This window comes from Miniopterus natalensis, chromosome 14, assembly GCF_054644295.1.
Source record: "Miniopterus natalensis isolate mMinNat1 chromosome 14, mMinNat1.hap1, whole genome shotgun sequence".
Taxonomy (NCBI): Eukaryota; Metazoa; Chordata; class Mammalia; order Chiroptera; family Miniopteridae; genus Miniopterus; species Miniopterus natalensis.
The window spans coordinates 58,579,957-58,602,601 of record NC_142094.1 but is presented as its reverse complement, the minus strand read 5'-3'; the positions used below and the strand labels follow the sequence as shown (position 1 = coordinate 58,602,601).

The 22,645-nt window shown below is 56.8% G+C and overlaps 1 protein-coding gene across 2 annotated transcripts in view; it reads left to right on the top strand.

Annotated features, from left to right (window-relative positions):
- Positions 1–22,645, top strand: part of HTRA1 (HtrA serine peptidase 1) — a 43,936-nt gene that overhangs the window by 5,137 nt on the left and 16,154 nt on the right. For both annotated transcript variants that reach the window (XM_087824055.1, XM_087824054.1), the window contains exons 2-3: positions 13,523–13,622; positions 14,265–14,469. In XM_087824055.1, the coding sequence (XP_087680181.1) occupies positions 13,523–13,622; positions 14,265–14,469 (305 nt within the window). The remainder of the gene's footprint in view (positions 1–13,522; positions 13,623–14,264; positions 14,470–22,645) is intronic.

Sequence of the window (22,645 nt, the reverse complement as noted above, 5' to 3'; positions counted from 1 at the left end):
GGATGCCGGGTTTCGGGCTCTATCCCCAGTTGGGGGTGTGCAGGGCCAGCTGATGAGTTTCTCTCTCATCACTGATGTTTTTCTCTCTCTCCCTCTCCCTGCCTCTCTCTCTAAAATCAATAAAAGCCTATTTTTATTAATTATAAAAAAGGGAGGGAAGGAAGGACCAACTAATGAGCCATGTAGGCATTCCAACCGCTTTTCCAAAAGGGCTCCCTGAGGTGGCAGGAGAGCCAATGGTGCTGGGTGGTGTGTCCAGTGGACAGCAGCCAGGACGGCAGGACCGGCAGAGATGAGTGGACAGTAAAGGGGCAGGTCTGTGGCTGCCAGAAGGGGCAGAGCTCAGCCTTTGGGATCAGTGACGCGAGACCCGTTTCTAAGTTCATTTGCAGCACTTACGGAGCACCTAGCGTGTCCTCAGAAGTGTCCAGACATGAGGAGTCGGAGGCGAGCGAGGCCGGGTGGCCCTCACCTCGCGTGTGTGACGCTCAGGAGACACTGTGGACGCCCCGAGACCTCGGACGATGCCTGTTTGGTTTCCTTGCTTTGCAGATTCCTCACGAGGAAAGATTCGCCGCATCTTAGGGAGAAAACAACACAATGTGGGTGTCCACGGATGCTCTGGGAGGCGAGATTCCCAGGACAAATTGTCAAATAAGCATATTTCGTAAAAACGGTCCTCTCAGCATCCTGTGGCAGCAGCTGGTCCCTCCCAGGAGACGGTCACGTCTCCCGGGCACGTGATGGTCTTGGAGGGTGTATTGTGGCTGGAGTCCTGAGAGTTTCAAATCTGAATAAGCCCCGTCTGAGTCAGAGCCTTGTGCAACATTTGCGAGCCTCGGAGCTTGTTTTAATGAGTTGTGCAATCAGATCTCGGGGAGACGGCGGGCCTGCCGTGAGCGGAGCTGTTTCTGCTCAGGGTTTGGCGGGATCTGACTCGAGTTCCCTTTCACATGGTCTCAGGACACATTCAGCGGATCATCCCGCAGTTGAGTCATCTGGCCCCTGAGACTAGAAAGGCCCTCTCTTCGGTGCCAGTATTCCAAGTGACAGTCGCCGCTCGGTGGGGATGGATGGACACGGAGGGTTCTGCCAGGCGAGGCTGCCCAGGCGGGTGGCTGCCTACTGGGTACAGAGGAGGGAGGGCTCAGCCTTCAGCAGTCACAGGCCTTTCTCTGGCGCAGGCTGAGCTCGCCTGGGGGGCGGGGGACAGTGTTCTTTCTCCAGAGCAGAACAATGGCCTGAAGAGCTGCCACCTCGGGGTGCCTTCTGGGAGGCGGGCCCTGTGCCCGCCCCCTTGTTCTTTCCCCAGCACCATCCTGGAGGTGGGGCCCGTATCCCCGTTTCCCAGCTGAGGAAACAGATGCAGCTCCAAGAAGTGAATGAATCGTCCGAGGAGGAGGCAGAGCCAGGACGGGCCCCGAGCCCGTCTCGCTCTCACACTGTTCCTGAAGCTTCTTTGACTCGAGTGTTACTTGGAGGCCTGCGGTTTAATCTCCAAATATTTGGGGGCTTTCCAGATAGCTCTCTGCTGTTGATTCTAGTTCAGCCCCGTTGTGGCCTGAGAACACCCTTGGTATGGTTTCTGTTCTTTGAAACTTTGGAGGCTGTGTTTTCTGGCCTAGGGTGTGGTCTCTTGGTGAGCATTCTGTGTGAGCAGCAGAAAGTTCTGCTGGGTTCGGGGGAGTGTTCTGCTAACGCCGACGAGGTCCAGTGGCTTCAGCGTGCTTTTCGGCTACACTCTGTCCTCACTGGTTTTCGGCCTGCGTGGCCTGTCAGCTCCTGGAGGGGTGCTGAGGTCCCCACGTCTGTTAGGAAGCCCCGAGCTGCCGTCCCCTTTATGGCTCATGGTGTTAGGAGCCCTGGTCCTAGCCACCCTCGGACCTTTTGGATGAGTTAGTATCTCCCTCCAGCCTCAGTTTCCTCTCGTGCAGCATGGGGATAGTGATGCTGCCCAGAAGGCCTGGGAAGGACACTGGGAGGGTCAGAGGGGGTGGAAGTGCCTGGTCAGCCAGGAGCGTTGCTGCTGTAAGGAGGGCGGCTCTCCAGTTGCCAATTCCAGATTCTCCCAGGACCCCTGGTAGAAGCAGCACAGAGACGTGGAGCCGGAGGGTGGAAAAGCAGCGTGCCTCCCGGGGACCAGGACACGGGTCTCCTCTGGCCGTGTCCCCTTGTCCCACTGAGACATCGTAGCTCTTGCCCAGGTCACGGAATCGTCCTTGAGCTCTGACCCTCTGTTTCAGGGGAGCCAAAGGCAGGGTTCACCACCATCATCTCCCAGGGCAGACGTTTTGGTTCCAGGAAGAAGGTAGAACTTGAGAGCGTCCAGAAAGGACCCACCTGCAATGATCCCTCTCTGTGTGGGGTCCTGGACTCTCGGCCACGGTCAGTCCCCTCCTTTGGCCAGCCGTATAATCTTCCATCCTCTGAAAACTACCTCTGTGCTCTCCCCATCCATAGCCCACCTCTGACCACATCAGCTCCCCGAGTCCCTGTTTTCTGGGATCTCTGGACAACGACACCTCCTTCCCTGTGGAGACACTGGTGCTGGCCAAGGCCACCGCTGGCCTGTAGAGAGAATCCTGGAGCAGAAGCCTGAGTGTGGAAGGTCCTTGCAGGTCCTATAGCCTCAGCCTTCGCATTACAGATGGGGAAACTGAGGCACTCCAGGGAAGAGGCCAGGGTCCACCCACGTGATTTTCCCACGAGGCTGAGGTGCTTTTACTTAGATTCCCATAATAAAATGAGGCTAAAGAAAACCTCCCGGCACAGTGATCTCCTTGGGTTGGAAAGTGACCTGAAGGCCGTCCCTGTACCTCTCCTCTCAAGGGTTCTAAGCTCGTGTTAATGCCCTTGGGCCGTGATTTGCAGGGATGTTGCTGGGGGTGGGGTGGGGAGCCATTAGTCATTGTAAATAGCGTGGCGGACACACCAGACAAATCAGGGCTGAGATGCCTCAGCGTCTTTGCAGCTGTGGTTGGATTTTCTCTGGGAGGAGCCCACCGAGTTTTTCCTCTCTTGGCTCAAAGGCGCTTTTACGTCATTTTTTTCACCGTTCCGCTCAGACAGCCTGGGAAATGCGTTCACACATTTGATGACATAGCGTCCTGAATCGGGTTTTTAGAGTTATAAATAGAGTCTGATGACATCAAGAATAAAGGGAAGGAAAAAGATCTGTGATTCCACCATCATTCGGCAGCTTCACCGTTTCCGGCCCGAGCCTTACACCACCGTGTGGTTGACCCGCCTCCTCGTGTCCACCTGGGCCGTGGGCCTGTGTCCTATTGCAAACAGTCCTGAAATGAACATTCCCGTATCCGTGGTTCTTTTTTTTTTTTTTTTAAATATATTTAATTGATTTCAAAATGAGAGAGGAAGGGAGAGAGAGAGAAACATCAGTGATGAGGGAGTCATTGAGCAGCTGCCTCCTGCAGGCCCCCAACTGGGGATCGAGCCGGCAACCCGGGCCTGTGCCCTGACCGGGAATCGAACCGCGACCTCCTGGATCCTAGGTCGGTGCTCAACCACTGAGCCACCCCGGCCAAGCCTGTGGTTATTTCTCTATCTAGGCCTATTCCCCCAACACAGACACAAGAGCAGTGACTAACGGAAGGCTATGGGTTTTTTATGGCTCTTGGTGTATTTTGCCCAATTATTTTCCAGGAGGTTAGGACCCATGTTATTGCCATCAGCTTAGAATGATCACCCTCTGAGTTTCTGGAAGCCAGGGCAGCCAAAAGAGAAATCTCCTCCAAAGAAATCCATCAGGATAAATGGGCTGGGATGGCACCAAACCAGCCCTTCTGCTTGGTCAGTAAGCTACCTGGTCTGCGTCTAAGTCGGCTGCATTCTCACGTTGGTTGCTCCTAGGGCGTAAGCGACGTTCAGGGTAGAATGAGCAGTTTCAAATTTTAGTTTTCCCTGGGGATGGAGTTGTGATCACCGGCTGTCTAACCTGGAAGGATTGTGTGGCTGGCAAGGAGCTGGGACACGTGAGGGGCTGTGCGGGCCCGAGGGCCCCAGCCAGGCTGTGACAGAGAAGCCAGGTTCCTGGGCGCCCAGCCCAGGGCTCCCTGCCCCCCCGATGCCCCTCTGCCCAGGATGCGGCGGGGGGGAGGGGGAAGGCCTGTTTTCGTTTGTTTTGAAAAGTAAAGAATATGTTTATTAAAATGTTTTGAACACAGACAGAAATAGAACATGAGCCGCGTACGTAAGATCCAGTTTTCTAGCAGCCACGTTAAAAACGTCAACAAGAAGCAGCGACATTAAATTTTTCCTGTTGTTAGTTCAGTTTTATTGAGATGTAATCCACATACCGTAAAACGAACCCCTTTGAAGGGTAGAGTTTAGCGTTTCTATACACGCGCGGGGCTGTGCGCCTGCCGTCGCTCCCTGATTCCAGAGCCTCTGAGAAGAAACCCACCCGTGCCCATCAGCAGCGGCCCCCTCCCCGCTGCCAGCCCCAGGCAGCCACTGGTCTGCCGCCCGTCTCGCGGGACCGCCCTGTGTCCAGACACTTCCAGAGTCGAATAGCACGTGGCCCTTCGTGACGGGCGTCGCTCGCTGGGCACGATGTTCTCCAGGCTCATCGGCGCTGTCCCGGTGTCAGTGCCTCCGGCTACTTGACGACCAGATACTATCTGTCGTGGGACACGGGGAGGCCCAGCTTTTCTTGTCTCCCTCCGACGGGGAATCGCAGCCTCAGCCACTTTGCGAGGCTTAACCCTGAGGCGACTCGGGCGTGTTGTGCGGGGAGAAGCCGAGCGCGTTGCGCAGGAAGCCAGCATCCTGCACTGGTGGGGATCCCACGCTGGGAGGAAGAGATCAGGAAACCCGCTTTTCAGATTTGTGAGCTCACAGAGCCTTGGGGGAGCTGGAAAGGATGTCGGAAACGGGGGAGCCTCCCCCCTCTCGCTGGTGAGGGACCGGCCGGGAGGGGAAGTGGCGGGTCTTGGGTCTCAGGGCTCGCTTTTTACTCCTTCCTGCGCCGGATTTTTTCTGGCTTTCTCAGTTTTGCACGTTCCCTCACCATCTCCTCCTGTCTCAGGCCCGGTGCTCATCCGCAGGGGGGCACAGGGTGCTTCTGGGAAGGGCTGCCCCCTTTCTGGACGGGGGTCTGGCTTCTCTGTCCCCTCCCTCCCTCCTCCGGGTCCCCTTTCTGCCGAGCCCCAGGCTGTCCCTGCTGCAGGAGGGGCTGGGGGGAGGGCGGGTGATAGCAGGGGAGCCCGTCCCCGACCTTTCATCAGCCGAACCCTGGCTCCTGCTGGAGCCTCGGGAGCCTGGACCACCTGGGCCCCTCCAGACATAACAACCGGGAGCAGCCACAGCCGGAGAACCAGCTGAGAGATCTGGGAAGGTCAGGACGGAGCCAGATGCTTATCAGGAGACAAGTTAATGGTGTTTTTGTGAACGGAGCAGTCAGCTGTTTCCCTGCAGATAATAATAGACACATGCAGGGCATTCAGGAGCCTTCTGGGGAAAAAAAAAAAAAGTCCCACAGTGGAATCGATTGAAGCCTTTCCTCACATCCCCACGAGGGAGCGAGCCCCAGCCCCGGGTGGCTGTGCCGGCAGGGGCTTCTGCTTATTCCTGGCCCACAGTACTGAGAAAGGGTGACGGGCACCTTCAGACACGGGCACGTGGTCCTGGAAAAGGCACCGTTGCCAGCGGAGCTGAGGCCGCGGAACTGGGCCGCGCTCGTGACTGACAGCTCGCCCGGGCTCCGCGGCCAGCTGGCCGGGCCCCAGACGCTGGCTGCTAGTCGGTGAGACTGCCTTAGACTTGTTTGGTCAGTCTCTCTGCCTGTCCACTCCACCTGCCCCGGCTGTTCCGCGCCGTCCCCGGCAGCCTTGGCCCGGCCCCTGCGAACAGCTCCTTGCTCAGGACACACGGCGGGAGGGGGGGCTGAGCCGCAGTCTGAGGTCTGGCGTCGGGAGAGCTTTTCCCACTCGGAGCGTCTGGGAGGCTGCTCCGGAAAGAGGGGCTGCCAGCGCCGGGAAGTGCCCGTGTGGGCTGGAGATCCAGGCCAGGGCCGGCCCCGCCCCCCCCTCCCCCCGTTCACAGAGAGGAGAGAAATGGGTCACACGCAACTCTCCCCGGTGCTGTTTATTTCTGCGCGGAAGGCGGACAGGATAGTGGTCCCGTTCAGTTCAATTTTGAGCCTTAAAAAAATAATAACGGTTGGTACTTGTGAATTCAGTTTATTTGAACAAGAATCGGTCCCGGAGCCTTTGGGGGAGGGAAGTTTCACAACAACACGGTGTCTTTCCTGTCTCCTTCCCCAGACCTGCGGAGGGTCCTCAGGTTGATGTCACACCTCCTCTGCCACCTGGGCCACAGCCAGGTGCCGCCTCTGTCCTGTGCCCTCTCCCTGCAGGCCTCAGGGAGACCCAGCCGCCCAGGCCCCCCTGTGCCCAGGCCCCCGATGGCCCGGCATCTGCAGCCGCATCACCGGTCGGAGCGGGGGCCTGGTTTTCTGGAATGTGCAGAGTCTCGCTCCTGGGTCTGCTGCCTCCATGCCCCAGACCGGCCTGGGCCAGCCCCTGGCTTGGAGCTGTGGCCGACCAGTTTCCTGGGATCTGACGGAGCAGGACAGACAGACAGAACGCAGTCGCTCACACCGAGGACGTTTCTTCCTCCCCCGGGCAGCCCCTCTTGCAGACAGGAGGCCCCGTTACCTGTTAGGAACCTGTTCAATTTGCTTTCTCTCCTGCCGCTCGGGGAGAAAGGGGTCCGGGCTCACCGGCTGGGGAGGAAGCCTGGTTCCCTGCCATCCTGGCTCCCTCAGAGGCAGCCGCCTGCCTCTCTTCCGCCCGCTCCGCCGGCCTGGCCTCCCCTGCGCCTCTCAGGGCTGTTCTCGAATTCGGCATGCAGCCCCACAAAGGGAGCTTTTCTTAGTGAAAAGTCACCCGCCGGCCCGCCTGAGTGTGGACCGGCCCCAGTCCGGCTGCTCAGCGTCAGGTTCGTTAACCACCTGTCTGCTGATCCGGCCTCCACGCTTCTGCACACCTGGGACAGGTGTCCTCGCGGGCCCTAGGTGCTCGGCCAGAGTCACGGGGCCCGCATTCCAGTTCTGAGGTCAAAGCCCCGGCGTGGCGGGCGGCGTGGCCGGGCCCCATCCTCCGCCTGAAGCTCAGCGGTCGGGTGTTCCCCTCCCGCCTCCCCGCGCCGTTGGCCTTGGCGGTGCGGGCAGGGCCGGCCCCGTGGGCGCAGCACCCCCGGGCCCTGCGCTTGCTTCTCTGCTGACTGCCTCGGAATTCTGAATGATTTTGGAACAAGGGCCGCACATTGCGTTTTGCGCTGGGCTCGCGAATTGGGACAGCGCATCAAAATGCCACTGGTTTGACCAGTCTGCCTGCGACGCTGATTTGAATTTTGGGAACATGCTGTTTCCTCTGAATACAGGAGGGTTCATTTCCTTCCCCTCGAACGCACTGCGTCCCGCTTTCCCAATTCATTCTGTTTACCAGCTCTGGCGAGAAAGTGGGCTGTGTGCTGGTTCCTGCCGTCGGCGAGGGCCGGGCGGTCGGTCCCGAGTCCTGGCCCTGCTGCGTTCTCCGGCGCGAAGCCGTCCCCTCCTCGTGGTTTCCATTTTCACTGCTGCGTATTGTCTTCGATGTGATCGTGTATGTCAAGCACTTAACCTGGTGCCTGGCTCGTCTCAGGAAACACTTAATGGTGGAGGTGCCTCTGACTCTGATTTTGACAATACAGTCATTATGAAAACTTACCCACGCTGTGTGTGTCTCTTTCCTCCCGTAAGGAGTCGTCGAAGGTCCCTGAGGAGTGTTTTCTGTGAAACTCCAGGGACGGGGGGCTCCAAGGAGGCAGCGTGTGTGGAGTTGGTGCTGGACTTGAGGTTTACAAGGAGGAAAAGTGAATCATTCATCACCCTCGGCTGGAATCCTGCCAGTTTAACAATTCGTGAAATTATAGGAAATGTTGGCTCCTCTTAATGGGTCATTTGTTGTGTTTAAAACCAGTGATGATAAATATTTATTAGGTAAGTGGAAAGCCCTGTCTTTAAAATGCTGTGAGTCATTACTGGTTCCAGTTATTCAGACTTCTTTCTGTTTAAAATAAAATCACATACTCTCTCATTCAGTTTTCTCTTTCTGAGAATTGTTTCGGGTGCCCCAGGTTCTTTGCTTTCCACATAAATTTTAGAAACAGCTTATCGGTTTCTATAAAAAGTCCTGCTGAGCTCTTCATTGGGAGTATATTGAATCCGTAGGTCAGTTTGGGAGGAATCGATAGCTTAACAATAGGGAGACTTCGGACTCATGAGTATGGTATCTCTCTCCATTTATTTAGGTCTTTAATTTATTTCAGCAGTTTTGTAGCTTTCGGTATATACCAGTCTTGCACATATTTTGATAAACGGCTCCCTAAGTAATATTTTTGGTGCTGTTATAATTGGTATTTTTACAATTTTAGTTTTCAATTTTTTATTGCTAATACATAGAAATCCAGTTGTGTGTATTGACCTGCTTTCCTGTGGCATTGATCAACGCGTTTATTCTAAGTGGTATATTTATAGATTCCAAAGCTTTTTCTGATGGACCCTTATGTTCTTGGCAAATAACGAGAGTTTTATACCCTCCTTTCCAATCTTTAAGCCTTTCATTTCCTTTCCTGGCCAAGTTGTTCTGTGTAGGGTGCCGGACAGACCTGGAAGAGTGGGCGTCCCTGCCTCGGTCCTGCCGGGAGAGGGAAGGCGTCCAGCCCCTCCCCGCGAAGGCTGGCGTTAGTTTTAGGGTTTTTGTTGATCCCTTTTATCAGGCTGAGAAAATTCTCCTCTTTTTCTAGTTTGCCGACTGTTTGTTTGTTTGTTTTTTACCACGAATGCGTGTTCAACGTTGTCAGATCTTTTTTTTTTCATCTATTGAGACGATCACTTGGGTTTTCTCTTCTAGTCCCAGGTGGGGCAAAAGTAGGTTTGCAGTTTTTTGTGTGGAAAATAATACAGTAATTAATAAATCAACATACAAGAATAAACTCTCTGTCTCACGTACTTGCAACTGCAGACCCACCTTCGCCGCACCTTGTGTGTTAATATGTAAGTTACACTGTTTGCTTTTCAAATGTTAAACCAACATTCTCTACCCTTCCCTGGGCAAGCCCCACCTGGTCATGATATGTGACCCCTTTTATTGTACTTGCTGAATTCTGTTTTCTAAAATATTTAAGGCTATTTGGCCGATATTTACGTTGGACGTTAGTCTGCAGTTTTCTTACGTCTTTTGTCTGGCTTTTTAGGGTCATGCCGAGTTCCTCTAAGTTGGTCAGGTCAGTGTTTCCTCTCTTTCTTTTCTCTTTTTTTCGTGAATCAGGAGCGTAGACGATGCCTCCCTTTCGCGTCTCTGCATTCTCGATCGCCAGTGTCCCGCAGACGGCAGGCCATCCTCAGCGCTGGCCCATCCCAGCTTTCTGCGCACCCGTGGCACCGTTGGGAGGGCCAGGCCTTGACCCTGCGCAGGGGTTTGCGTCCCCGTGGCCTCCGCCACCTCGGTTCTGGCCTAAGGAACAGGCCGCCTGCCCACAGGGAAATAGGTTCTCTTCTTCTGCGGCGGGCTGGTTGCCCCCTGGGAGGCTGAAGGTGCCGCGGGGCTTTGGTTCCGACCGTTCTGCTCACCTAGCTCCTTGCCCTCCTTCTGCGCTGGCTGTGGGGGGCTCGCTCTCTCGTAAGCTGGGGAACAGAGGTGCACGTCAGAGCCGAACATCCGAACATCCGGCCTGCCCTACAGCTTCCCCTTGGCCTCTGCCTCTGCCCCGGGGCCAGGATGCTCCATGAGGAGGGGCCTCCCGGCTCTGCATGAACTTGCCGGGATGGAGAGAGTGGTTCTCTCGATGGCTTTCCTTGTCCCCTCACCGCTCTGCGGGACCACTGAGGTGGTGCTCCCGCCGGTCCAGAGCTGCCTGCTGAGCAGCACCTGGACCCATTCTTTATTTTTATTTTTTTCATTTTAAACTATATGGTATGACTTGGCCAAGCTCTTCATATACAGCAGCTCATAAACTCCGCATCCAGAACACATTGGGGGAGGTGTTATTTTATGGGGAAGACTTAGGTGATATCCCCCAGTTCACACAACAGGTAAGTGCCGTGTTCTGAGACCAGAGCTTGTGGTCTTACCGTCCTCCCCAGGCTGAGTGGCCGGGGACCCCCCCCCCCGGGCCCCATCCGTCGGCGTCACTCAGAGGGTGGGTGTGGCAGAGCCGGCCTCGTACCATCTCTGGGAGTGCTTCACCCAGGCTGACCTCTCTGGCCAGTAGCGACGGGGTCAGCCGGGGTTTCTAAAGACCATGAGACTTCTGCTAGTTTGCTGGACGTTTTCACGTCCTGCAGCAGGACTCACCCCGAGCCAGGCTGCGCTGAGAGACACCTTTGCTCCTGTTCTGGAATTGCATTTGGGGAAGACAAACACTTCCTCTTCGGTTGACAGTTTGGCCACCTGTGAACAGTCGGTCGATGTCCCTTATGTTCCCTTGTTTGTGTTCTGTGTAACTTTCCCGCTGACGCTGGTCCACCCAGCGAGGGCAGCGGAGGTCACGGGTGCTCGCTCCTCTCAGCTGCGCAATGAAGGCCTGTCGGCCGGCCTTCTCCGTGTGGTCTGTGCTCCCAGTGCTGCTCCTCTGTTTATTTATCGGCAGCATCCGGAGAGTCCTGTGCCCCATCTCGAACTCCGCACGCTCATATCTCCCTGTAGCAGGTTGGAGTCGGGGTTGGAGCTGGGATAGACTTTGCGGCCCCTGCTGGAGGCAGTTGGTCCCATTTTACAGACGGGGAAATGGAGGCCACCCGGCAGACCGAGGATGGAAACGGGCTCCCGGCGCCCAGGCCGCTCTCCTCCCTGCTCTCCTATGTGGCTGCCCCAGGTGGACAGAGCCTGGGGCCACCTTCTCTAGTTTATGGGAGAAAGCAGCTAGTTCCCGTTTTTTAGCTGGAAAAACCCATGTTTATTTTCAAGCCCAATGTGAGCAAATTCCCCCATGCTTGTTTGGAAGTCAGCAAGAGGAAGTGAGTTAATGGTCCTTAGTGGCAAGACTAATAATTGTCTTTCTCATGAGGATCTCAGATCCGCTTCCCTGGGGGTTGCTGGCCTGGTCGGACTGAGACCTGCCTTGGCCTCGCCCAGGAGGCGGAGCTGAGGACGCCCAGAGGGCTGTTTACAGCGGCGTCTGGGCATGTTCCCGGTTCTGGGATGGGAAGGAATGTTCCTCTCCCCTTATTTGTATCTCCCGTTGGAGTAACTTGGGAGACACACCAGTTAACCGCAGCCACCTGGAGACCTGGGCGGGCGGCAGACACACGTGGGCCAGTATTAAGTAAACAGAGCTGCGGCTTTGCTCAGATTTCCCTGTTATTTATACTCTCTATTAAGAAAACTTGGTGTCTATGGAGAAGCCATTTAAAGTCAGTGAGCCTTGGTTTCCCTAAATATAACCCGGGGCCAGTGTCTGATTTTCCATTTCCACAGGAAGAAGGAAAAGTAAAAACAAGGTCGCGTGTGAGAGGGTGTGAGACAAAGGTGGTAAAACGGGGCCACGTGAACTCGCTGAATGAGTTTTTCTTGCCTAGAAGTTGCAGATGTTTTCCTGCACCTTAGAAAGTCTCGCTCTGTAAAGGACGGCAGCTTCCAACCCTGAGATAAACACGGGTCTTTCCAGCTAAAACGGGAACTAGCTGCTTTCTCCAAGTGGCCGGGAGGGCAGCTTCCAACCCTGAGATAAAGGGGCTCAGAGCCAGTGTCTGGGACAAGAGGGGCCCTTTGTTCGAGGTCTGTCGCTCCAGGAGGAAAGCTCGAGAGAGGCAGGCTGGCCCCCAGGGCCCCTGTGCCCCGTGGCATTGAGTTGGGTTACTGAGCTCCCTGGTGGGGACACAGCCATGGGGGGGGGGGGCCAAGGGCACAGCCTACAGACGCTGTGGTGCCCACGGGAGGCCTGTGGATGTGCCCCCCTGAGAGCCACAGTGTGAGTGTCACAGCTGTCCCTGCGGCCTGGCCTGGGGAGCAGCTGCCCCCTCGCAGGGAGGAGGCACACGAGTGAGTGTGAGCGTGTGCGCCCGTGTGTGCACATGTGCTGGGGGCGCTCAGGCCCTGGGGTAAGTGGGGGCGGTGGTGCAGGCCAGAGCTGTGCCCTAACCCCTGGGCTCGTGTTGCGAATCCTGAGGGCGCCTGTCACAGGGCGTGTGAGTGTGAGGGGGACCCATCGGTGCTTCTCAGACCATCCGTGGTGACGGGTTTCTTTTCTTTGTGTTTCTTCTCCATCACGAGTCGATTCTTTTGTACAATGTGCTAAAAAGGAATCATTACCAAAATGCAATAAAAAGACAGAGTTCCAGTCCTAATTTAAAGTTTTCCGATGCACCAGGCATCACATCCCTCCATGAAGGTTTTTGAGAGCTTCCTGCCAGGTTCCGCGTGGGGCCGGCGGTCAAGAGCGGCCGGCAGAGTCTGCGGTCCCCCCAGCGAGCTTCGTGCAGCGCCGAGCCGGGCCCACGGCCAGGCAGAGACGAGAGAGAAAGGAAGGGGTGTGGGTCCCGGCGGCAGACCAGCCTCAGGGCCCTCCAGCCTGCCTGGGCCAAGAGGGGCTGGTTGGGGAATATCAGCAGGTGGCAGGGATTAGGGCCTAGAGTCACAGGCTCAGGTTGTACTGCTGGGTCCACACTGCCTCTGCCACCTCCTGTGCCAGCAAAACGGGTGTCCTGGGACCCTGGGTCTCTGGGAGCTCCTGTCTGAATAAGGTGCCCTGGGCCCGTGCATCTGTGGGTTGGAAACTAACCCTTCGCTTTGCTGGGAGCCCCACGTGGCTGTGTGGCAGCTTTGTCTGAAGGTAGCTTCAAAAATGCCCACCATGTGGGGCTCGCTAATTACAGTGTGTATTTTTATATAGGAAATTATGATCGTTTGACCCCCCCCCCATATCAAGGTCCCTCTTGTGCCTTTGGCAACGGTGTCCAGGTTGGAATGAATGGTCAGGTGTGGTGGAACACTGCTGTGGGGACAGACCGTGGCCTCTCGTGGCCTGTGGTAGCCGTGGGGTCCGTGCCTTTGCCTTAATGCCTTTTCACAATATCTTTTAAGTCAGTAACATCTGATGGGCGTCTCGTCAGGAGCAGCCTCAGCCCTGCCCTCGAAGGCGGCGTTTCGGGAAGGGGTGCTTCTCTGTGCTGCGGGGACGCCGGGGAGGGGACCTGGCGGAGAGGGGTGCAGGCCAAGGCGTCCTCGGCAGCCGGGGCCCAGGTGCTTGCTGGTGCCTCCGGCTGGACATCTTCCCGGTGAGCCTGTGAAGGAGGAAAGCCGAGCAGAGGTCGCCCGCGGTGGACGTGCGTCGTATCTGAGCCAGTGTCCGTGCAACGGCCAGAGGCGTCTTTGCCGCGGAGCCCGGGTCTGAGATGTCCCCACCCCCCTTCAGGCTTCCAAACACCTCGGACGCCCTCGCACCCACACCTCCTGCAGGTGACCGCGCCGGGGGCAGAGAGGAGTGTTTTTAAGCGTCTTCCCTTTGCTTTTGTCCCCAGGGCAGGAAGATCCCAACAGTCTGCGCCATAAATACAACTTCATCGCCGACGTGGTGGAGAAGATCGCCCCTGCCGTGGTCCACATCGAGCTGTTCCGCAAGTAAGGAGGGTTCCCCTTGCCCTGCAGCCCCCAGAGCCCCGACCGGTGCCTGCTGCGGTCAGCAGCCCGTCAGGGTCACGAATGTCCTAGGGAAGAGAGCGTTTCTCCCTTAGGATGTTTCCCTGTTTGACTACTTATTTATTCATTTATTTATTATTACTTTTTTAAAAAGTTTTTTTAAAAACATGGTTTTATTGATTTTTTTTTTTTTTTAGAGAGAGAGGAAGGGAGAGGGAGAGAGAGAGAGAAACATCCTCGATGAGAGCGAAACATCGCCGATCGGCTGCCTCCCGCACGCCTCCTGCTGGGGATCGAGGCCGCAACCTGGGCACGTGCCCTGGCCTCTTGGTTCACAGGTCGATGCTCAACCACTGAGCCACAACGGCCGGTTTAATAACTATTTAAACCTGACCCTTCTAGACGTTTGAAGAACCTCTGGCTCTGAGGAGATTCCCAGAGAGTCTTTTCTACGTGGCATTGTTTGGATGCACGTGAAAGTCGGCCTCACGTCCCCTTTTCTGATGTTCAGCGAACCCCGAATGTGCAGCAGCAACGGCTAGATGCATCTTGCCCCCTCGCCAGCGCGGTGAAGGGTGGCGTTTCGGGGTTTCAGGCTTACCTGGGCGCTCTTTTGGGTTCCAGGCTCCCTTTTTCTAAGAGGGAGGTGCCGGTGGCCAGCGGGTCTGGGTTTATCGTGTCCGAAGACGGATTGATTGTGACCAACGCCCACGTGGTGACCAACAAGCACCGGGTCAAAGTCGAGCTCAAGAACGGCGCCACCTACGAAGCCAAAATCAAAGACGTAGACGAGAAGGCAGACATCGCCCTCATCAAGATCGACCATGAGGTGAGCGAGCGTGTCCCTGCCTGTCGGCCCGAGCGCCAGGTGCCCTGGCTCAGACCCGCTCAGACCCGGAGAGGCCAAGGCGCCCGAGGTGCTCCGGCGAGAGCGCCAAAGCTGGATGGAACCATCACGCCTGGACCAAGGGGCGGGTGCAGGAGACGCTGAGTGAGGCCCGGGTGGGGAGCGGGAGGGGCCCGTGGCCGCGTCTGTAATAAGCAGCCGTGAGATCAGAGAGTTGAAAAAATAGCATTTTACGTTTTTATAAACAAAAGCCGTAGGTTTATAAAGAAATTACAGGTGAGCAGTGAACATCGTCTCCCATTTGGAGGCAGCTACCGTTACGGATTTTTCTTCACTTCTATATTCTAAGTTCGAAGACAAGCCTGGTCTCCCAAATCAGGTTTTTGCAGGATTTAAAACAATACCCCATAGTTTAAAAAATTTTGGAAACTTGAATTAACCAAGCCAATGGAGGTCTCCCTTCCAGAGCTTCCCCGAGCATTCAGTGCACTAACGTGCGTGTGACTCACCTGCAGAAGGTGTTCACGCGAATGGTAACTACCTGAGAGCCTCTCTCCCCCCCTTTTCCAAACGGAAACAGTGAACTCGATTCGGGCGGCGCTGGGTCCGAACGTGGGTGGCTTCCTACTGAAATGTCCTACTTGCTGCCGTCACGTTTGCTCTGTTGAGTCGCTGAGCAGCGTCCTCACGCCTGACACTAACTCCAGATCTCATTAGACGTCGGCACTTCCCGCGTGTCAGTGGGTTGACTGTGGAGCTTTGGTTCGCTGTGTGCCACGTGCGCAGGGAGAGCGCGTTTGCTGGTTTCTTCGCACCCGTGTCGTTTTCCAGACTTCGTGAGGAGGGAAGCTCGGGGTAGGGTGGAATCTTGTCGCTGGCCCAGGGGGAGGTCAGAGCGAGCACCAGGGAGGAGTCTCCTTTTCCAGGTCTCTGCAAACCACCTGGAGGTGGGCTGGCCCGGCCCCGCTGCTCGTCGGGGCAGACCAGGCTCTGTGCCCGGCATAGGTAACTGGCCTTAGCAAGGCTTCAGTTGTCCGTTATTTATATCAGGTTACTGTGGACTTGCTGGTAACAACCAGTCTTTCACGGTGTTTATTGGTCCAATAGAATCACAATAACTTCTATTCGATAAGCTCTAATGCTGGGCCAGCCTCTGCTTTCATTTGTTACTTTCACCTCAGCTGCAGCGTAGCTGTAGTATCCCCACTGGATGGAGGAAGAAACAGGCTCAGAGAGGTTAAGTAACTTGCCCAAGGCCACACAGCGATGCTGCAGTGAAGTTATACCTTCTAGGTCAGCAGGGCCGCTGCGCCCCGATTGCTCAAGCCCATGGCCATTCATTCGTGAAGGGGCAGAGCCTGGCCTTTCGTTGCGAAGGGATGGCTGGATTTTATTTTTTTATTTTATTATTTTTAAAATATATTTGTATTGATTTCAGAGAGAGAGGAAGGGAGAGGGAGACAGAGAGCTAGAAACATCCATGATGAGAGTCATTGATCGGCGGCCTCCTGCATGCCCCCGACTGGGGATGGAGCCTGCAACCCGGGCATGTGCCCTGACCGGGAATCGAATCGCAATCTCCTGGATCCTAGGTCGATGCTCAATTGCTGAGCCACGCCGGCCGGGCAGGACAGCTGGATTTTAAATGCCCACAGGAGGCTGGCGCGTCCCTGTTTAGCAGCACTGCTAGGAAGGTGTCCAGGATGTGGCAGCCTTACCGGAAGGAGGCAGCCAGAATAGCACATCCCTCAGCCCCGCTCCCCCCCGGGACTTTCAGCTCCACCGGGCCCTCGGGAGCAGCCAGCAGGGGGGCTCTTGGCAGGCAGGGCGCTGGCCCGGGTGCTGCGCCAGCCGCCCCCACAGAGCCGGTCGGGTTTGGAGTGCGTGGGCGCGGACCGTGCCTCTGTTCTGGCTGGGGGGATATCCTCTTCGGAGTTTGAGCCAAGGTGGAGCGTGTGCTCGTGTCGTCCTGGCATGTCCAGGCAGGATGTGGGAGATCTCGACAGACCAGCCTCACGGAGCGATTATGACCTGGCTCCTCCGGGCCCCGGAGCCGCCCCTCCGCCAGCAGCTCGCTCCTTGAGATGTGTTTCTAGCCCGGGAAGAAGGGGTTTGACAGCGGAGAGGTGGACGAACGTGGCTTTTCGAAGTGGGATCGGACATGGAAGGGTATTAAATTGCAGATGCCCACACGAGACTGGTTTCCACGGACTGAACAACTTTTCTTTGCGGATAGTAGTTGGAAGCGGGGAAAATGTAGACATGCCTTCCAGCCCCCCCCCCCCCCCCCCCGGGCTTTGAGGGTTGATGATTTATGTAGGAGGGCGTGGACCGGCTTGGAATGAGGCCTCACTTTGGCGAATGCAGGATTTAATAGCGCACAGGCCGGGGCGGGGCGGGAGCTTTGCTGTGTCACCCTCCGGAGCAGCAGGAAGGAAGCAGGACAGGAAACTCAAGAGGAGGCAGAACAGAACCAGCACAAACTGGGCTTGAGGGTTTCACCTGGTTCCAAACCGAGTGGCCACGTGAGGCCACGGCCCAGCCTCCAGGCCCTTTGCTAACAGCCCCGTGGACCCATGTGACGGCGCCTCCCACAGGGCCCAGGGGCTGAGTTGTTGGCTCCTCACCTGGGCCCGTCTCTTCCCTCCAGCGTCGTGATTCCACCTGAAGGTTCCCCGTTACTTGAAGGGGTGCTCTTGCCACCTTCAGTGAATGGAAATTGCCACCGACATCTGTTGTCCTTGCCACTTGTCACCAGCCGCCCTCTGGGAGCAGCAGCCAGCGTTTCCTTTGGGGCCTACTCCTCCCCAACTGACGCCCGTGACCCAGGAGACCAAGCAGATCCCCCCCTTGGGGCTGCAGCGGGCCGTCACCCACGGCTTGAGACCCCGGCACTGTCCGAGTCTCAGCTCTCTGTGAGCCCCGATTGCCCGCCTTTCCTTCCATTCCTGGAGCTCCCCTCATATCTCCAGTAACCACCCCCTCCCTCCCCCCGTGGCTTGAGGTTGCCGAGACATTCTGGGCTCGCGACCAAAGAACTCTCTTCTGGCTTCTCGCTGCCGAGCAGACACATGTGCGCCCACTGTCCCTGCCGGGTTTAGAGCCTCTTTTTGGAAGGAGGCTCACGGAGCCAGCAGGCCCCTCTCACCTGGTCTGCTGCACCCCCCAAGCCGGAGGAGGCAGTGTCCCATGCAGGCCTTCCCCTCTGTCCTGGGTTTGTGGGTCCCCTTCCCTCGGGGGGGGGGGCCTCGAGGGGCCCCACGCTCGCCCTGAGTGGGAACGCGGCTGCAGGAAGGAAGGACAGAGCCTGCAAACATTTTAATAGGAAGCAGCTTTGAGGGCAAACCAGTTCAGCTCCAGAGGCGAACCGTTTCCAAATGTGTTTAACAGGACATTGACCGTGTTCGCAGGACATCGTAAGTTCTGATCCAAAGGCAGCCTTTTGTCTGTGCCGTCCCCCGGTCCCCCGTCCCCGACACCCCCACCCCCGTGTAGGGGAGAGAGAGAGAAAGGGGGGGAGGGAAGAGCGATTTGCTTGCTTTGGGCCCGAGTCCGAGGCAGCAGTCCTGGGGATGTTCTGGGGAAGACGAGAGGGGAGAGTTGCTGTGTTACAGCTGCGCCTCCAGCTGTGTTGATCAGCAAACACACCTGGAGAAAAGCATCTCTCTCCACCCCCACCCCACCCCCTGCCCCTTGATGTCCTGTGGGTCTGCACACAACCCTTCACACGTTTCCCCAAAGAGACCTTAACTCCTACAGGGCCCTAAGGGTCTGGCCCGACGGGGTGCCCCCTCCCTCCACCCCTCTGCCGAGCACCCCCTCCTCTATTGCCTCCCCACCCCCGTGCCACTCTGGGGACACATAACCCCTGAGACCATCACATTGACTTTATTTATCCCTCTCATCTTACCCTAACTTACAATTGACTGATTTATTTGCCGATTTCAGTTCATCTTTGCTGCTAGAGTCAGGGACCCCCTTGTCAGGCAGGTGGCCCCAGTATGCAGGGTCCCGGGTACGAGTGTGGGAGACCCCGCTCGGCTCAGAAGGAAGCGAGGCCCAGGGCTCGTTGGGGGCGGGGTGGGGAGGCACCTGGCCGGGCTCCTGCCTCCGATTCTCAGATGAGATGATGGTGCACCAGGCAGGTTGCAGAAGCCGCCCCCCGCTGCCCCCCACTTTCCTCCCGACTCCTCAGCCAGTGCTCCCTGCTCCCAGGGTGCCTGGGTTTGGATGACACCTGGCTTTGCTGGGGCTCCGGGAGCTTGTGGCCTCAGGTAACTCAAGGCGCTGGGAGGTGGGGAGGCTTCCTGTGGGCACAGTTCCCTGACGCCGGCAGCGGGGGGAATATTTAGAAGCAGCCTGTGGAGGCTTGTCGGGTGGTTTCCTCCCCTCACCCCCAGGCCTGCGCCTGTCCCTGGCCACCGTTTGGGCCAGACGCCACCTAAAGACCTGTTTGAAGTGGCTGAGGAGTGAGACCTGGGGGTGGGGGTGGGGGTGGGGTGGCTTGTGTTCAGAGGCCCTTTTACCGCTGAGCTGGATGCAGGCCCCAGGGGCACGGGGACGGGCTCTGGTCCTCTCCAGGCCCCAGGGCCACGGGGACGGGCTCTGGTCCTCTCCAGGCCCCAGGGCCACGGGGACGGGCTCTGGTCCTCTCCAGGCCCCAGGGCCACGGGGACGGGCTCTGGTCCTCTCCAGGCCCCAGGGCCACGGGGACGGGCTCTGGTCCTCTCCAGGCCTGTCTCCCAGAGTCTGGCCCTGGGTGTGGAGACTCTGCCCTGGGCTCTCTGAGGGAGGAGGGTCCCGGGGAGGATGCCGAGGGAGGGAGAGAGCAGCATGACTCACGCCCGCCTGGCAGCCGGCTCTCCTCAGGCAACCTGACTGTCAGAGGCGCTGCTGACTCAGCCGCTGCTGGTCCAGAGCGAGTCAGGTAACGCAGAGCCTGCTCTGCGGCGGCCGTCGCCTGCCGGGCCCGCGCCTGTCTCTCCCTGGTCCGGCTCCGGGGCCTGGCGTGCGGATTGCGTGGCCGGCCGCCCCTCACCGTTTCCTCCTCTGCGCCCCTCCCCTCCCTCTGCGCCCGTCTCCTGTGGCCCTTCTCCTTTCTGCCCCGACCTCACAGAGCTGCCGTTGCATTTGCTAAAGATGCCACAGACCCTGTCGATGTTCCGGTGCCCGTTACCCTGCGGACTTTTACCATCTTTAGGGGCTAGGATCCATGTTTCATTAGGCACCTCAGCGCCGACGCGGAGGGGCGGCCTCGCCGGGGCCTTTGTCCTGGGCCCGGGAGGCGCTCCTCCTCCGGGTGGCGGTGCCCTTTGGAATGTGAAACGTTTCAGTTCCCCAAACCACCGGGCCAGGGCCCTTGTGTGTTCTCTGGCCCCGGTTCAGGAACTTAAGTTGATTGAAGGGAATTCTTTGGCTGCTTTTTTCTCTTAATATGGTCATGCCTTTTTTCAGTTGGCACTCTCTCCCGGGGCATCGGACAAACGCTCTTATTTATGGTTCTGGCAAAGCAGTTGCCAGGTCGCCGGCTCCGAATTTGTAGGTGGCCCATTGGGAGTGTCTCCTGTCGTCCTCACTGAGGGGGGACATGCATTGGTGCCACTGGACAGTTTAGGGAGCGTGTAACCACGTGTTGGCGTCCAGGGGGTATTTGCAGCCCATATCCCGCCTTCCGTCTGTTTTTGTAAATAAAGTTTTATTGAAACAGAAGCATAGAGCAGAGTTGAGTAGTTAGGATGGAGACCACATGGCCCGGGACAGAAGCTGATGTCACTCGTCTTTCCCTCGCAGGGACTGTGCTGTTTTGCTGCAGGTGCTGCGTCAGTTTTTCTGGGTCCAGCAGAGACAGGTCTTAATTTTACCCATTTCTCTGTCATAATGTGAATTTAAAGATGTTTTGCAAAGTATTATCCGGTTTTGTTTTCTTTAACCCTCACCTGAGGATATTTTTTTCTGTTGCTTTTCAGAGAGAGTGGAAGGTGGAGAGAGAGACAGAGAGAGGGGACCATGGATGTGAGAGGGACACCGATTGGCTGCCTCCCGCACTCACCCCAGCTGGGGCCGGGGATCCAGCCTGCAACCCAGGTGCGTGCCCTTGGCCGGAATCGAACCTGGGACCCTTCAGTCTGCGGGCTGACATTCTAACCACTGAGCCGAACCGGCCAGGGCAAATTATTATCCAGTTTCAAATCTCATGATCGTTTACAGCCTGGTCTGTTCACTCTTTCCCTTATCACTTATTCACTGAAGGATTTTCTCTGTATTAATTGAGCATCTGTTTCGGTCAAACACTGTTAAGTGCTGAGGTTGTATCAGCAACAGGCCGCAGCTGTGAGGCTGCAACCTAGCGGGGGAGGCAGGAGATCGCAGTAAGGGCCGCGGTGAGTACAAGGCAGGAGCGTGCGGAGAGGCCGCAGGCCGGGCGGGGACACCTCTGTAGGCCGCGTGGGCAGGAAGGCTTATCCGAGGAGGGGACCTCGAGCTGAGAGCCCGGCGAGGGAAAGGGAAAGGGAAAGGGGGGCACGTGAGCGGCTTAGCTGACCTTTTCTGCCCGGCCTGGAGGACCTGGACCTTGAACCAGGTGCTCACGTATTTCCCAGGAGTCTGCGAGAGCTCCCAGAACACAGGCCACTGTGTCCACTTAGCTGGTTCCTCGGGGTATTGTCTGCACTCTTTGTTGGCCTTGGGCCTCTGGGATCCCTGGTCAGACTCCGGAAAGCTCCAGTTTCTCAGGCAGTCAACCTCCTGAGGGTCTGAATGTGTGACGTGTTCACAAGGGACCGGTCACCTCTCATTCATGGCAGGGTCGAGGCAGCTTCCCAAAGCTGTGGCAAGGGAGAAATAGGACATTCTGGCGAACTGAGGACTGATTATTCTAATAAAAGTGTTAATTAACAAGTTACTTTTGTTAATGAAGGCACCAGAGTCTGATGAGAACACAGGACTCACTCTCTCTTTGCTGTGGCTACTGGGCGGCTCATAGAAACCACTGCCCTGTGGTAAGAATATTCTCTATGTCCCCATTTTTTAAAAATATTTTAAAAATTTTTTAAAAAATTGATTTTTAGAGAGATAAGAAAGGAGAGGAAGAGAGAGAGAAAAACATCAATGTGAGAGCGGAGCAGCCAATCCAGCGCAGGCCCCCTACTGGGGATGGACCCCAAAACCTGGGCATGTGTCCTGCCTGGGAATCAAACCGGTGGCCTTTCAGTGCACAAGACGATGCCCCGCCACCTGAGCCACACCAGCCAGGACTCTATGTCCCTATTGTATGTCATGAATATATATTAAGTAACTTTTTTTAATAGGCCCTATGTCACTGACCATCTCAAATTATTTTTATCTAGTGGAGGGCATATATATTTACAATTTTTTAAAAATAAATGTGAAAGGAATTATATATTCTGGGCGATTTCTCTGCATATGGCACAAGCTCTGAGTGGTCGCAGGACGCGAGGAGCCAGTGCGCCTTCAGTCCATGGGGCGCCGAGCGGCCGGAGACCGGGCTGCATCCAGAGCCAGTCACCCAGACTGGAGTACCCGGCGCGGCTCACCCCGCTTTGAGATCCTGGCGGACCTTTCAGGACCCGGCCTGTTCATTCATTCTTTCATTTAGTCGCTTCCCCATTCACTGGTTTTTATAAATATTTATTGGCCAAACACGGCTGTAGCAGCAGCAGCCAAGATGAAGTCAGCGGGTGCAAGTGGGGGTCAACGGGGCGACGTACGGAGAAGCCGAGAGCCTCAGCCCGCGGGGACGGCGTTTTCCTCCTGGATGCCGCGGAATAGAAACACCCCTGGCCACTGGGAGCTGCATTCGGCCGTTGACGTTTTGTGGTTTGAACAACAAGACGTGGGCACAGGAGGAAAGCCGGCGGGTCCTGCTGCAGCTTAGAGGAGGCTGAATACTGTGGGGCCGTCCGTTGGCAGCCGGGGGGGGGGGCGTTCCGTGTGGTGTTCGCCTTTTCCCGCTTCTTTATTTCTGCATAGCCTGTTCCTTCTCTCTCTCTGCCTCCAGCTCTCCTGCTTCTCTCATCTCTCCCACCTGAACCCCTTGCACACCTGCCACCGTCCCCTCCTTCCCCCGTCCCACGCCTCCCATCTCTGTTTGGTGACAATATGTCCACTGGGGAAGTGGACGGTGGCAGCTCGGTTCTGC